This window comes from Oryx dammah, unplaced genomic scaffold, assembly GCF_014754425.2.
Source record: "Oryx dammah isolate SB20612 unplaced genomic scaffold, SCBI_Odam_1.1 HiC_scaffold_26, whole genome shotgun sequence".
Classification (NCBI taxonomy): domain Eukaryota; kingdom Metazoa; phylum Chordata; class Mammalia; order Artiodactyla; family Bovidae; genus Oryx; species Oryx dammah.
Window position 1 is genome coordinate 10118325 of NW_024070210.1, and position 14281 is coordinate 10132605.

Sequence of the window (14281 nt, forward strand, 5' to 3'; positions counted from 1 at the left end):
GCCAACCTGGTATCCCTATACCAGGTACTGTTTCATTTAAGTTAAAAAAAAAAACCTCGCATTCAGTCTAGCCATTGTATTTTTCCCTCAGTGCTGTTATCACTATGCCCAATCCAAACTCTCTAAATAAAACTAAGAGGAAGAAGAGCTTAACGCACTACAAACTCTTAACCTTAGAATGTGTGTTTCTTCATATTTGTGCACTCGGTCGCTCAGTCCCGGGGGACTCTTTGAGGGCCCCACAAACTGTTGCCTGCCAGGCTCCTCTGTCCATGGAATTTTCCAGGCAAGAATACTGAAGTGGGGTACCATTTCCTCCTCTAGGGGTTCTTCTGCGACCCCGGGATCGAACCCAGGTCTCCTGCATTGGCAGGAGGATTCTTTACCACTAGCACCACCTGAGAGGCCCCTTCTTGATATTTACTTGGCGCCAAAACAAAAAACAAAAATCCTCTAGGTTCATGGCCTTGAGAGGGCGTCTGGTTCAGGTGTTAGCTAAATTCTCCTAACGTCTACAGAATCGGCGCTTTTAAATATTGCTCCACGACGGACTACGTTTCCCAAGAGGCCACACCGGAGAAAGAGGGGGCCCATGAAGTGCATTGTGGGAGTTGTAGTCTCCTGGGTGACTACCCTCGTCCAATTCCGGGCTCTCGCTCTGATTCTGGGATGGTTAAACCAAGGAGCTTACCAATTAGCTGGGGCCATGTCTCTGAGGCCGTGGTCCAACCGGAAAGCCAGTGTGAGAATTGCGCGTGGCGATTGGTAGAATCCTTGACCTCGGGGGCGAGGCAATGAGGTGGGCGGGGAGGGCCGCGACGATTGGGCGAGGCGTACGGGGCGGCGGGCGTGGATTGGCTGCCCGCTGGGGCAGGGAGGTCTGGGAAGGGGTGGAGGAAGGAGACCAGAGCAGGAAGCGCAGCGGCAAGGCGGAGGTGGCGGCGGCGGCGGCGGAGGCTGAGCTGGTGGTGGCTGAGGCGGAAGAGACAGCTCCGGGGGGTGGCAGCGGCTCTTGGGAGCAGGATGCGGGTCCAGGTCGGGCTGACGGTGCTGCTCTGGGCAGTGCTGCTGGGCTCGGCCTTGGCGTCCTCGGGTCAGTATCCGCCCCCCTCGGACTGGAGGCCGGGAGCCACCGCCCCCCGCTCCGGCCTCCTTCCCGTGGCAGGGCCCTGGGGGCTCCAGCCTCGCCCTCGCCTGTCACTCACGGTCCTCTGTTGGGTTTGGGATGCCCGGGGCCAGAGTGTTTGTTGAGGGGAGCTTGCTAGGGGAAGGCGAGAAGGGTCGCCCCCGACACGCTGCCCACGCCTCTCCTCTTGACAAACTTGGACGACTCTTTAGGAAGGAGGACTGATTCGATGGGCATGAACCCCGACAGTTTAGGGACCCACGACTGCCATGGAGATGCTGTGCTCCGTCGCTTTAGAAACTTCTCACAACCTGAGCTTGTGCCCTGGGCAGAGCCAGGTCCATCAAAAAAGCAGGATGTTGATAGTGTTTGGTTGGGTTTGCGTGGCATCTCAGATGATCCTGTCTCTTTGTTTATTTAAAAAAAAAAAAAAAGAACGAAGGCTTTTGATGTGATCGTCCCTAATCTGGTACCCCTTTTAAAGAAATAGTTCCTGAGAAAGTGTCTTTTTTTTTTTTTTTTTTTTTTACTGTGTCACAGGGTTTCTGAGCTGACCCATGTTTGCTGACTGTCATTTTTCAAGAAAAGAAAAAACTTTTTTTTTTCATCAGTGTAAAATTGGTAGCCTCTAGATTTAACTTTTTTTTTGCATAAATAGATTCATGTGCCTTTGTATTGTTTTCCCAATTAGCTAATTTATACCCTAGCTGTGGAAATTATCATTTCCCTTCTTTAATAGTTTATTCTGCCAACATCTGAAAACGTCTGTTTTGAGAGTGTTGGTAAAGAAGCACTTAGTGTTTCTAAGTGTTGGTAAAGAAAGAATTAATACAGTAAAGCTTTTGAATTTTAATTGGTTTCAGTTAACGAAACAGCTGTTCCGTGGCTTTAAATTTTTTTGGAACAAGGCAGGGTATAAATGTCAACGCTTTTTTTTTTTTTTTCCCCAACAGAAAATTTCCCAGATGGTTATTTGAATCCTCAAATTATCTGTCCTAGTTGTAAGTCAGTGCTGTAACGTCATTCTGCTTCTAAAATAAGAGATCTAAACCTAAAATTCTATCCATAATGTGGTGTAAGACACCATTTCAAAAGCAGTAAGCATATGCCAGTTACTTTACAGCCAACATCATGCTTTAAAGTCTGCCCCTGACTCCCCTTTTCTTGTTAATTTATGTTCATGACCAGATCTTTAAAACTCAGTGTAACTCCTGAAGCACTGCTAGTAGCTATTTGATCAAAGGAAGTATGAAATCAGTGCTGTAAATAAAAGTGAGATAGTTTTATAAATTGAATACATGGACTTTCAGTTGGCTTTTTTATTCATTAAATAGCTTATTTATACAAGGTGTTGGCCCCATTCTTAGCTTAAAAAGTTTTTCTCCTATTTAAAAATCAGGTTTTGGTTCACAATTTAGTGTTGACTTAAAATGTTTGTTAGTAGTTACCCGGGGCAAGTCGCATTTTTTGCCAGGTAGAATTTGATCAGCCAGCAAAGGGAATCTTGATCCTGGCGTTGTTAGTAGCTATTATCTAATAACTTACTTTGAAGCTGTATAAAAACTTTGTACTTTTATTAAAAACATTTTATTTTTCTTCTGAATAAATAAATTTAAAGGAGGAGATTTAGAAGATATTTCTCCTTCATTTTCTCCAGATTATAATGAAACATGCTTTAACTTCTTGCACATTTTCTTGATTTTGACAGGAAGTGGCTTACTGGTTAAAATGGTTCACTGTTTGTTTCTGTTTGTTTTTTTAATGCCAAGTAGTAATACAGAGTCTTGTGAATTAGGTCCACTGCTAGGTATTTCAGGTAATAGTTACGCCGTATATTTCAGATTGCAAAATATGTTTCCTTTCATTCTTCTTCTGTTCCTTAAAACTTTATTGAGAGTCAGCAGGGCAGGTGATATTCTTCCCTTTGACACTTGAGGATAAGGAGGCTGAGCAAGCTTGCCATACTGAACCACGTGTGTAACATTGACATGCCATGAAGCCAGTTTTTGAGCCTAGTTGTCCAGGCCTTGGATTTGGAGTAGTTAAGAATCAGCATTATCCTGGGAAAGAATCAGCAGTATCCTGGGATCTGCACAGATTCAGTGGCAAATCCAGAAACAGGATGTCTGATCTCTTTTCAATAAACTTTGCAAGACTATTTGTGTTTAAAAGTGTATCCGTCTGTCTGTTTAATCTACATGACAAGTTAGAAGATGAATTTGTAGTGACCACTTTCCCTTGAAAGATGATCCTTGCAGTTTTGTTAACTAATATAATAAAACTGAAAATTGGTCTTTTTCAAAGCAGGGAGTATGATTACCAAAGTAATGTAAACCATGATATTTGGATACAGTACTGTTGAGTGAGAAATCCTTAACTCTTCACTGTATCCTTTTTGCATTTTTCTTCTTGCTTGATATATATAATCTGATAAAAGCACTACTGTATTCTTTTTATTTATACATAACTTTAGTATTTTTCATCCTTACCTGACTGCCTATCAGAAGTTTCTAGGGCATGAGAAACTTATTTATAAAGTATTATGTGAATGGACCTATTAGTTTGAAAAAGAAAATAGCTGATGCTTTCAGATTACCATCTGGAGTAGGCTTTCCCAGTTTAGTAAGTGAGAATTTTCTTAATTTGGCAGTAACCCGAGTATATATCCCTGGTTTGTTAGAAGAGAAAGAGAAGCATGATGCAATTCTTATGAAATAACCCTGATGTCACAAGTTTCCATGTCTCGGGGAGTTCAAAAACATATCCTGCTACTCTGATGCCTAACAGCTTGTAGTGTCTCAAATATACATTTTCTATGATTTACTTATTTATAGGCATCTATATTATTTACCTATTAGCTACATACATGACCTGTTGCAGCAAGGTACTCAGCTAGGTGGTTAATGATCTAAGAGTTCTGACTAATAATAGAAAGTTTCAGAATTTGGGGGTATACCCTATACATTTCACATTTACTATCTGCCCTTGATATATTAACTAGTTAATGTTTATGACTAATTAAATACATTCACACATACAATGTAGTTGTGTAACAGAGGTGAATTTTTTTTTCCTTTTTCCAAAGATTTGCTGAAAACGGACTTTGAACCATATGTTAGAACTTGGGCTTTGGGTAATACTTGTGAAGAAGTGAGCCTGAAGAATGACTGTTTACTAATTGACATCACTACCTATAAACCTAAATGTGATAGGCCCTATGGGACTGATATATTCTGTTCTCCTCTTTTCCCACCAGAAATAAAATATTTGGAAGTTAATCTAAAAGTAGTGAATGTGAAAATAACTATCATTTAAGTTTTCTTTGAATTGATAGCACTTTTATATGTGGCAGAAGCTCAGCAGTAGACTGGTTTCTGAAATATTGAAAGGAAACAAAACCTGAAATAGAGTTGAGTATTTGGTACATAATGAGTTGGTTATACTTCTTAAAGCTTAGTTCAGTGCTTTGCTAACACGAACTCCAAAACATGTTTTTGCTGTACTTTGAAGAGTTAACAAGTTACCAATAATATTTAGGTAATAATCATATGAAGTAAAGGTAAATGGCAACCATAGCACCACATTTTCTAGTAAAAATCAGATAGTTTCTAGCATTTTTGCCTATGGTTAATTTCTCACATAACTTACAGAGCTGGCAATACTGAAGCGAGTAAGAAGGAAATTTACAGATCATCTGACACTGGTTTTTTTAACTGGAATACAAAGATCAAATATTTGCGAATGGCCAGTTGGGTTGCTGAATGTGTTTATATAAGGCAGTAAAAAGAATAACAAGCAGCTAGAATAGAATTAACAGAGAAATACAGAGAATAACAGAAGTAATCTTAATGTAATCTGACAAAGCCAAAACAGCTAATATGAATTTGGAAGAAAAATACAAGTAGTGATTAGATTTATTGTTAATTTAATATAGGCTATTGATTTCCTAATAATTAGATCTCATGTGAGTGAATACATGACAGTGTGATGTTATCTGGTTATATCTTCAGTGAAGTCAAACACAGATCCTAACTATCTTTGGCAACTCCGCTAATCATTCTTAATGTCCATCTTTAGTAGTCTTAGTGAATAATGCTAGTTATCACTAAAATAAGCTACAGTAACTCCAGATTCTAAGCAGAGGAAAAGAAGGGGTGGAATCCCAAACCACACAATTAGGGCTCTATTTTTATAAATTTAGTAACTCATGCTCAGTAGTGGACTAACTGTATACAAAAGAACTGGATGGTATCTGAAGAAATACCTGGTTTTGGTGGTGATGTTCTTGGTCTTCCTGTCTGTGTAACAGATGAAGCTATTGTCCTTCCTGGATAAAGAGGAAGAAATACCACCCCCGACACCCCTTTTTCCTTTGACTTAGTTTTTTCTGAACAGTTGTTGAATACAACAAATTTTTAGATAATTCTAGATTATCTAGTGTCTGATTATTATTTATGATACTTATCAACTGCTTTCACTTAATAATACCTGTGATTGCCAAACAAGAAAGACAACTAAATTATCTTAAAATTTCTTTACAGATGAAGAAGGCAACCAAGATGAATCCATAGATTCCAAGGTGTGTACTCAGATTTGCATTGACCAGTGTTTGATGCCCAGTTTAAAAGCATAAATTATGTATCTTAGAAAGGATATGAAGTCTGCATCTTTTGAGGAACAGAATTGGATTTCAAAAAGAAAAAGATGGCATCAGTACTAATTCTTCCGGGGGCAGGGGCGGGGGAGGGTGGAAATCACTGACCTGTTAGAGTGCTCACTCACTCAGTCACATGGGGTCTTTGTGACCCCATGGACTATAGTCCACCAGGCTCATCTGTCCATGGAATTTTCCTGTTCAGAACACTGGAGGGGGTTGCCGTTTCCTCCTTTAGAGGATCTTCCTGACCCTGGGATTGAACCCGCATCTCCTGTGGCTTCTGCACTGGCAAGTGGATTCTTTACCACTGAGCCCCCTGGGAAGCCCCCAGAGAATAATAAATATTTCTGTTAAGAGTGTTGGTTACTAGGTTTAATTTCAACTTAAATGTGGTGTGTGTGTCTCTGTGTTGAAGAGCCTTAAGGCAGTTACATTTTACTGCCTAATGAGAGATTGATTTTATTCATTTTTTTTAAGTTTTTTAATTTGAAGATTTAACCTCTGTCATTGTTTCCACTTATAAGTTCTTTAAAAACAAAATCTATTAATGCCCTTAAATTGATTGGTTGAATGAATGAGGTTGATTATTGCCTATTCAAAGAGACCAGTCACAGATGATCCCTGATCTCTAGACTTGGAGGAATGCAGGTAAGAAACAGGAAGGTGTAGTACAGGGTTGTCATACGGGAAAGTATGAGACATACTGGGAGCAAGGAAGGAAAGGCCGTAACCAAGACTTAAGGGATTTAAGGAAGGCCTCTTGGGGGGAAGTAGCATCCAAGTTGAAATCCGCACAGTCAAGTTTAGGCAGGTGATGCGGGCACGTGATAGGCAGATAACCAAAGTCTGTAGAGGCAAGCAAGTAGGACACATTCAAGGAGCTGAAGGACCTGTGTCTGGATTAGTGAAAGTGATGGTCAGATTAGATTGGAGGGAGTCTGATTACTACTGGTAACTGAAAATACTTTATATTCTCAGACCTCTGTGCCGTCAGATGAGTCGGTAGAGAACCATAGCCCAGCAGGCAGAGTAATCGCTGGTCAGATATTCCTTGATTCAGAAGAGTCCGAATTAGAATCACCTCCTCAAGAAGAGGAAGACAACCTCAGAAGCCAAGAAGGGGAAAGCATCGCAGAAGAAATCAGCTTTCTAGAATCTCCAAACCCAGAAAACAAGGACTATGAAGAGCTGACAAAAGTACGGAAACCAGGTAGTCTGAACGTTTTGTTTGCTTTTGTCTGATTTAGCAAGGAGGCAGCTGAAATTTTAAATCTAACGTAGAGGGTACAGAAGTCCTGTTTTACTGATTATTCATCACATATAATGTGTAGAGTATAATTTTACAGAATGTGTTACATAAGCTGAATTTGATAGTCAGTATTGCACTTGTGTTTCATTAATATTCAGAACTTCGCTATGTAATAATCCATCAATTCAGTTCAGTTCAGTTGCTCGGTCGCGTCCGACTGTTTGAGACCCCATGAATCGCAGCACGCCAGGCCTCCCTGTCCATCACCAGCTCCCAGATTTCACCCAAACTCATGTGCATCGAGTCGGTGATGCCGTCCAGCCATCTCATCCTCTGTCTTCCCCTTCTCCAGTGCCCAACCCCTCCCAGCATCAGGGTCTTTTTAAATGAGTCAGCTCTTCGCATGAGGTGGCCAAAGTATTGGGGTTTCAGCCTCAGCATCAGTGCTTCCAATGAACACCCAGGACTGGTCTCCTTTAGAATGGACTGGTTGGATCTCCTTGCAGTCCAAGGGACTCTAAAGAGTCTTCTCCAGCACCACAGTTCAAAAGCATCAGTTCTTTGGTGCTCAGCTTTTTTCACATCCATACATGATCACTGGAAAAACCATAGCCTTGACTAGACGGACCTTGGTTGGCAAAGTAATGTCTCTGCTTTTGAATATACTATCTAGGTTGGTCATAACTTTTCTTCCAAGGAGTAAGTGTCTTTTAATTTCATGGCTGCAGTCACCATCTACAGTGATTTTGGAGCCCAAAAAAGTAAAGTCTGACACTGTTTCCACTGTTTCTTCATCTATTTCCCACGAAGTGATGGGACCAGATACCATGATCTTCATTTTCTGAATGTTGAGCTTTAAGCCAACTTTTTCACTCTCCTCTTTTACTTTCATCAAGAGGCTTTTGAGTTCCTCTTCACTTTCTGCCATAATGGTGGTGTCATCTGCATATCTGAGGTTATTGATATTTCTCCTGGCAATCTTGATTCCAGCTTGTGCTTCTTCCAGCCCAGCGTTTCTCATGATGTACTCTGCATAGAAGTTAAATAAGCAGGGTGGTACACAAAATAGAAACTCAGACAGGGAGGGTTGTCTTACTGTGCTGCTTTGGTTACTTTCAGAACTGTGTTAAGATTTTCACTACAGTAATCTTTCAGTCATCCTAAATAATTTGATTTAGGTGTTTATCCCTCTCTAGTTGAAGCCTACATAAAAACTTTAATCCAATTCTAATTTTCACTTCCTTGACACTGTAATTTTTAAATTTATGACTTGCTTTTTCTCACAATACAGTGTGCTAAATAACCTATTCTTCTAAAAATTAACTATTAATGTGTCCTTGCTGCCCTGTCCCACCACCCTTCTGTCATTTAGTTTATTATTTCACAGATCACCACCATTTGCGCTTATTCTGTTAGCAGGCAATCTCAAGAACTGATCCAGATTTGACCTTTTAAAAATTTATAATTTATTGCAAATATACAAAAAGAGAAACCACTGTTTAAAAATTAAAAGTACCTTAATCCCATCAATTAGAAGTAACAGCTGTTAACATAATGGAGACTCTTTCAGGCTTTTTTATACATGTTTGGTTTTAAGACTAAATTGGTTCAGAATGTGTATAATATTTTATAGTCTGCATTTGCACATAACAGCTAATCTTGAACATTTCCCCATATTATTTAACATTCTTTACTATTTGATGGTTAATGCCTATAAATATTTTTTTATATAAATGTACTATAACAGTATTTTTTTTAATGTGTCTTTGAAAGTTTCCTTAGAGTTAGTTGTTAAAAGTAAACTTTGAAAGTAAAATATAAAATTTTAAGACATTTTTGAATCATGTTGCTAAGTTGTTCTGCAGAAAAATAAGTCTTTTAGTTGCTTTGAAACTGCTCCTTTTCCTGTCCCCCAGTCAGATGTGTATTACCATCTTTAAGTTTTTGCCAAATATTTATTTTCATTCCTTTCTTTTTTATCAGGGAGACTTCCAAACAAGTACAAAAGTAGAGAGTGTAGTGACCCCGGTGTACCCACCATCACCCAACTTCAGCAGCCATCAGTGCTCTTGTACTTGTTTCATCTTTGCTGCTCCATATCCACTTACTCTTTTTTTCTCCTGGAGTATTAAGCAAATTCCACATTGTTTTACCTGTGTACATATCTCTAAAAGTAAGATTTTTTTTTTTCCAACAAAAAAAAAACAGGTATTAAAACACGAGATTAGCTATTGTTGCTATTTCTATCACCCGACACCCAGATTCTGCTACGTTTCCAGTGTCTTCTTGGAATTGGTGTCTGTCAGTCAGTGTCCACACTAAGAGCTTAGATCTCTCTCATTCTGTAGCAAGTCTCCCTCCCTGTTTTCAAGCACTGTTTCATTTGTTAAAGAAAGAATGTCCTTTGTGCTATAGGATTTCCTGCATTCTAGATCTAGTGGGTCATATTCTTGTAACGTAATTGAACTTATTCCACTATCTGCTGTCTGGTCTGTGAACTAGAAGTGCAGTCCAAAGTCTTTGGTAGATTTAGTCTTTTTGTGTGTGTGTGATTTAATATATGTTTATATTACGAAATGACCACCACAAATTTAGTTAACATCGATTACCACGTAGTTAAAATTCTTTTTCTTGTGAAGAAAACTTTCAAGATCTACTCTCTCAGCAATTTACAGATATACAATATTGTTAACTATACTCAATGTGTTGTATATTATATCCTTGAAGTCAGTTTTTTAATTTATTATTTTTTTATCTAGAATCTTTTTTATTTTTTAAATTATCAAAGTATGATTACATATTTATAGGAGACTTAGAAAATACAGACGGAGAAGGCAGTGGCACTCGACTCCAGTACTCTTGCCTGGCAAATCCCACGGACAGAGGAGCCTGGTCGCCTGCAGTCCATGGGGGTCTCAAAGAGTAGGACACGACTGAGCGACTTCACTTTCACTTTTCACTTTCATGCATTGGAGAAGGAAATGGCAACCCACTCCAGTGTTCTTACCTGGAGAATCCCAGGGACAGGGGAGCCTGGTGGGCTGCCGTCTCTGGGGTCGCACAGAGTCGGATATGACTGAAGTGACTTGAGCAGCTGTAGAAAATACAGAACAAAGTTACATAGAGTTCCACTATTTTTTTCAGTAGATAAATCGAGATTTTTTTTAAGTTGAAATTTCAATATAAAACTCAAAAAATAACAATAAATATACAGAAAAGTAGAAGGATATTGTAGACCTGAAAAGCACCATGAACCAATTCAACATAATTAAGATTTTTATAATTTCACACAACAGTAGGATACAAATTCTGTTCAAGTCCCATATACTGTAAACTAGGAGACACTGGAACATGTCCAGGGACGTAAAACAGTGCAAAAATGTCATGGTCTAAAGGTATCGCAATCATACAGGGTCTGTTCTCTTAGCTCTGTGAAACTGGTTTTTCATTGATAATATTCATAGACAGTGTCGTACACTTCCCATTGCATTACCTGGGAGGTATGTAGTATTTGTCCCACTTCAGGGATTTGTCAGTAGGATTGGGTATTGTCAGCTGATCCAGCCATTGGAAAGTTCCTCACTGACCTTTCACCCAGAGGTTTTGAGAACCATTTCATTCTTTGTATGGATCCATTTTTTTTCAGTGGAAGTTGCAAAATATGGCTTTCTAACTTATTCCTTCTGCACTTGTTATCTGGGATTCTTTCATAAAGAACTCTTCCTCATCAACTATTTGGTTACCCAGAAATATAGTCCATACAGTAGGATAAATGCTTGATTCTTTCCCCTGAAATATTTTCAAATAATGATTTGGTACCCTGCTGCTGCTGCTAAGTCACTTTAGTTGTGTCTGACTCTGTGTGACCCCAGAGACGGCCGCCTACCAGGCTCCTCTATCCCTGGGATTCTCCAGGCAAGAACAATGGAGTGGGTTGCCATTTCCTTCTCCAAAGCATGAAAGTGAAAAGTGAAAGTGAAGTCACTCAGTCATGTCAGACTCTTAGCGACCTCATGGATTGCAGCCTACCAGGCTCCTCCATCCCTGAGGTTTTCCAGGCAAGAGTACTGGAGTGGGGTGCCATTGCCTTCTATGGATTTGGTACCCTAGCAACCTGCAAAAGAGACTTGTGAATATGTTTTAATTTCTGTTTGCTTTGCTTTTGAGCATCATTCAAAATCCATGGACTTTATGCATTACTCTTTTGTAATCATCTTTTTTGTTTACATTTTTCCATTTTTGGCTGTTGAGAGTCCCTTTAAGTTTATTCCTTTGTGCTTTTGACTAATTGTTCAGTTCAGTTCAGTTCAGTCGCTCAGTTGTGTCCAACTCTTTGCGACCCCATGAATCGCAGCACACCAGGCCTCCCTGTCCATCACCAACTCCCACAGTTCACTCAGACTAACGGCCATCGAGTCATTGATGCCATCCAGCCATCTCATCCTCGGTCGTCCCCTTCTCCTTCTGCCCCCAATCCCTCCCAGTATCAGAGTCTTTTCCAATGAGTCAACTCTTTGCATGAGGTGGCCAAAGTACTGGAGTTTCAGCTTTAGCATCATTCCTTCCAAAGAAATCCCAGGGCTGATCTCCTTCAGAATGGACTAGTTGGATCTCCTTGCAGTCCAAGGGACTCTCAAGAGTCTTCTCCAACACCACAGTTCAGAAGCATCAATTCTTCGCCGCTCAGCCTTCTTCACAGTCCAACTCTCATATCCATACATGACTACTGGAAAAACCATAGCCTTGACTAGACAGACCTTAGTCGGCAAAGTAACGTCTCTGCTTTTGAATATACTATCTAGGTTGGTCATAACTTTTCTTCCAAGGAGTAAGTGTCTTTTGATTTCATGGCTGCAGTCACCATCTGCAGTGATTTTGGAGCCCCCAAAAATAAGGTCTGACACTGTTTCCACTGTTTCCCCATCTATTTCCCATGAAGTGATGGGACCAGATGCCATGATGTTAGTTCTCTGAATACTGAGCTTTAAGCCAACTTTTTCACTCTCCTCTTTCACTTTCATCAAGAGGCTTTTTAGTTCCTCTTCACTTTCTACCATAAGGGTGGTGTCATCTGCATATCTGAGGTTATTGATATTTCTCCCAGCAATCTTGATTCCAGCTTGTGCTTCTTCCAGTCCAGTGTTTCTCATGATGTACTGCATAGAAGTTAAATAAGCAGGGTGACAATATACAGCCTTGACATACTCCTTTTCCTATTTGGAACCAGTCTGTTGTTCCATGTCCTGTTCTAACTGTTGCTTCCTGACCTGCATACAGATTTCTCAAGAGGCAGGTTAGGTGGTCTGGTATTCCCATCTCTTGAAGAATTTTCCACAGTTTATTGTGATCCACACAGTCAAAGGCTTTGGCATAGTCAATAAAGCAGAGATAGATGTTTTTCTGGAACTCTCTTGCTTTTTCCATGATCCAGCGGATATTGGCAATTTGATCTCTGGTTCCTCTGCCTTTTCTAAAACCAGCTTGAACATCAGGAAGTAGGTAACTTTTAAACTTTTTTTCTTTTTAGGCTGGACAAGATGTCCCAAATTCATCTTGTATGTTTCCTGACCTAAAAATGAATCTCAGCCCTCCTTTTAGTGGGAAATTGTATTTATTTTGGAAAAGGATAGGCATTGCAGCTGCATTATCATTACTAATAGACTTTTTTTGGTGAAAGACTTAGGAAATATAACATTCATATTGATTTTTTTCCAGTTCAGATTAAATATTACAGGTGAGATAACAAACGGTCAGGCATTGAGTTCACAAAAATCCAAGATCCTACCTACTGTCCAACTTGACTAATATTTTCAAAGATGTAACTATCACAAGACACAAGTCACAGGTCAGAGGCCGCCAGAGCCGCTCCCAGATCCTGTCTTGCCTGATTTAAGATGCGCCCTGGCTGATTTTAACACACGATTTTAACTTTTGACGGCTTTGACCGATGCATGCGGAATGTCAGCCCCACAGTAGGGAGCTGTTCCGGTGATCAGACATCTTCTGGGTATTCCCTGATAATTGCATGACTTGTGTGGTGTCCTCTAGGAAGTCATGCCTGGTAAATACTGACATCCTCGGTCTCGCACAGTGAGCAGTCTGAACAAACCAGCTCCAGCCGGCTAAAGCAGTGCACAAGTAGGGACTCTCCCGGTGGCAACGGGAAGCCCTCTGATGTGTTTCTCAGATGATTTGATCCCATTGCTGTCTCTCTGTTTCTCAGACAGTGAAAGGAGAGAATGGATTTCATGGCTGCCGCTAGTCCCCGTCAGGATCTTTGCTTCTTTGTTTTTATGTTGGGGTCTCCTTGCCCTGATGCTGGTATCTAACAACATGAATGTTATCTTACTTGAATCAGACAAACAAAGTATATATCATTTCAAAATAACAATGGCAACCATACTGCTAACAGTAAAGTCGCTGAATGTAGCTTTAAGACTTCACGGTGGTTCTTTTTGTTCTTATATTTTACTAGTGATCTGTAGCATGGTGTGTTTTAAAATCACTTCAGTAATGCTGTGTGGTCATGCCAAGAACTTTTTAAACATGTAGATTGTTCAGTTTTTCAGTAATTGTTTTCTTTTCATTCACGCTTGTTTTAACACGTTCTCAGTACGTGAGAGGACTTACGTACGTACATGAAACTTGGTTGTGTCTGCATGGCTTGGTGCGTGTGTGCAGTCGCAGTTGCATGAGAACTGGGTTATAGGACAGTTAACTTCTAGACTTGCTTCCTCTGTCAGCCTCTCGTCCATGTCTCTGCCATACTGATCGTCCTAAAACCCAAATGTGATCCTGTCACTTCCCTGTTTACAACTCCCATTAGCTCCCATTCACCTGTGAAATGAAGTCCTTGCTCCCCAGGGTGACTGACAAAGCCTCTCTGTGCGCGTGACCGCCACTTTCTGTGGCTTCATCTCCTGAACCTCCCCCTCCGTGTGCCTTTTTCCAAGGAGACTAAGCCCGTCACCCTTCTTCAGAGGTGTGTGCCTCTGGGCCTTTGTACAAGCTCGCCCCACCGCTTGGGATTCCTTGCTCACCTCCTTGCCCAGATCCACGTGTCACATTTCTGTGCATCTTGAAAGCCAGACTTAGGCTTCTTTTTTCTGAAGTGTTTCCTGAGGGTAGCTAAGAGTCTCTTGTGTGTAAGGACTTCCTATCCAGTGCCTCCATTTGCACCCTTTCCCCCTGAGGTCAGTTATCTAACAGCAGCCAGACTGGTCCTCCTTCCTGTTCACAAGCCACCAGT

The 14281-nt window shown here is 40.5% G+C and overlaps 1 protein-coding gene across 1 annotated transcript in view; it reads left to right on the forward strand.

Annotated features, from left to right (window-relative positions):
• Positions 1-905: 905 nt before the first annotated feature.
• SEL1L (SEL1L adaptor subunit of ERAD E3 ubiquitin ligase) overlaps positions 906-14281 on the forward strand; it is a 60516-nt gene continuing 47140 nt past the window's right edge. Inside the window, exons 1-3 of the mRNA XM_040225982.1 lie at positions 906-1093; positions 5668-5705; positions 6762-6993. Of these exons, the coding sequence (XP_040081916.1) occupies positions 1024-1093; positions 5668-5705; positions 6762-6993 (340 nt within the window). The 5' untranslated portion in view covers positions 906-1023. The remainder of the gene's footprint in view (positions 1094-5667; positions 5706-6761; positions 6994-14281) is intronic.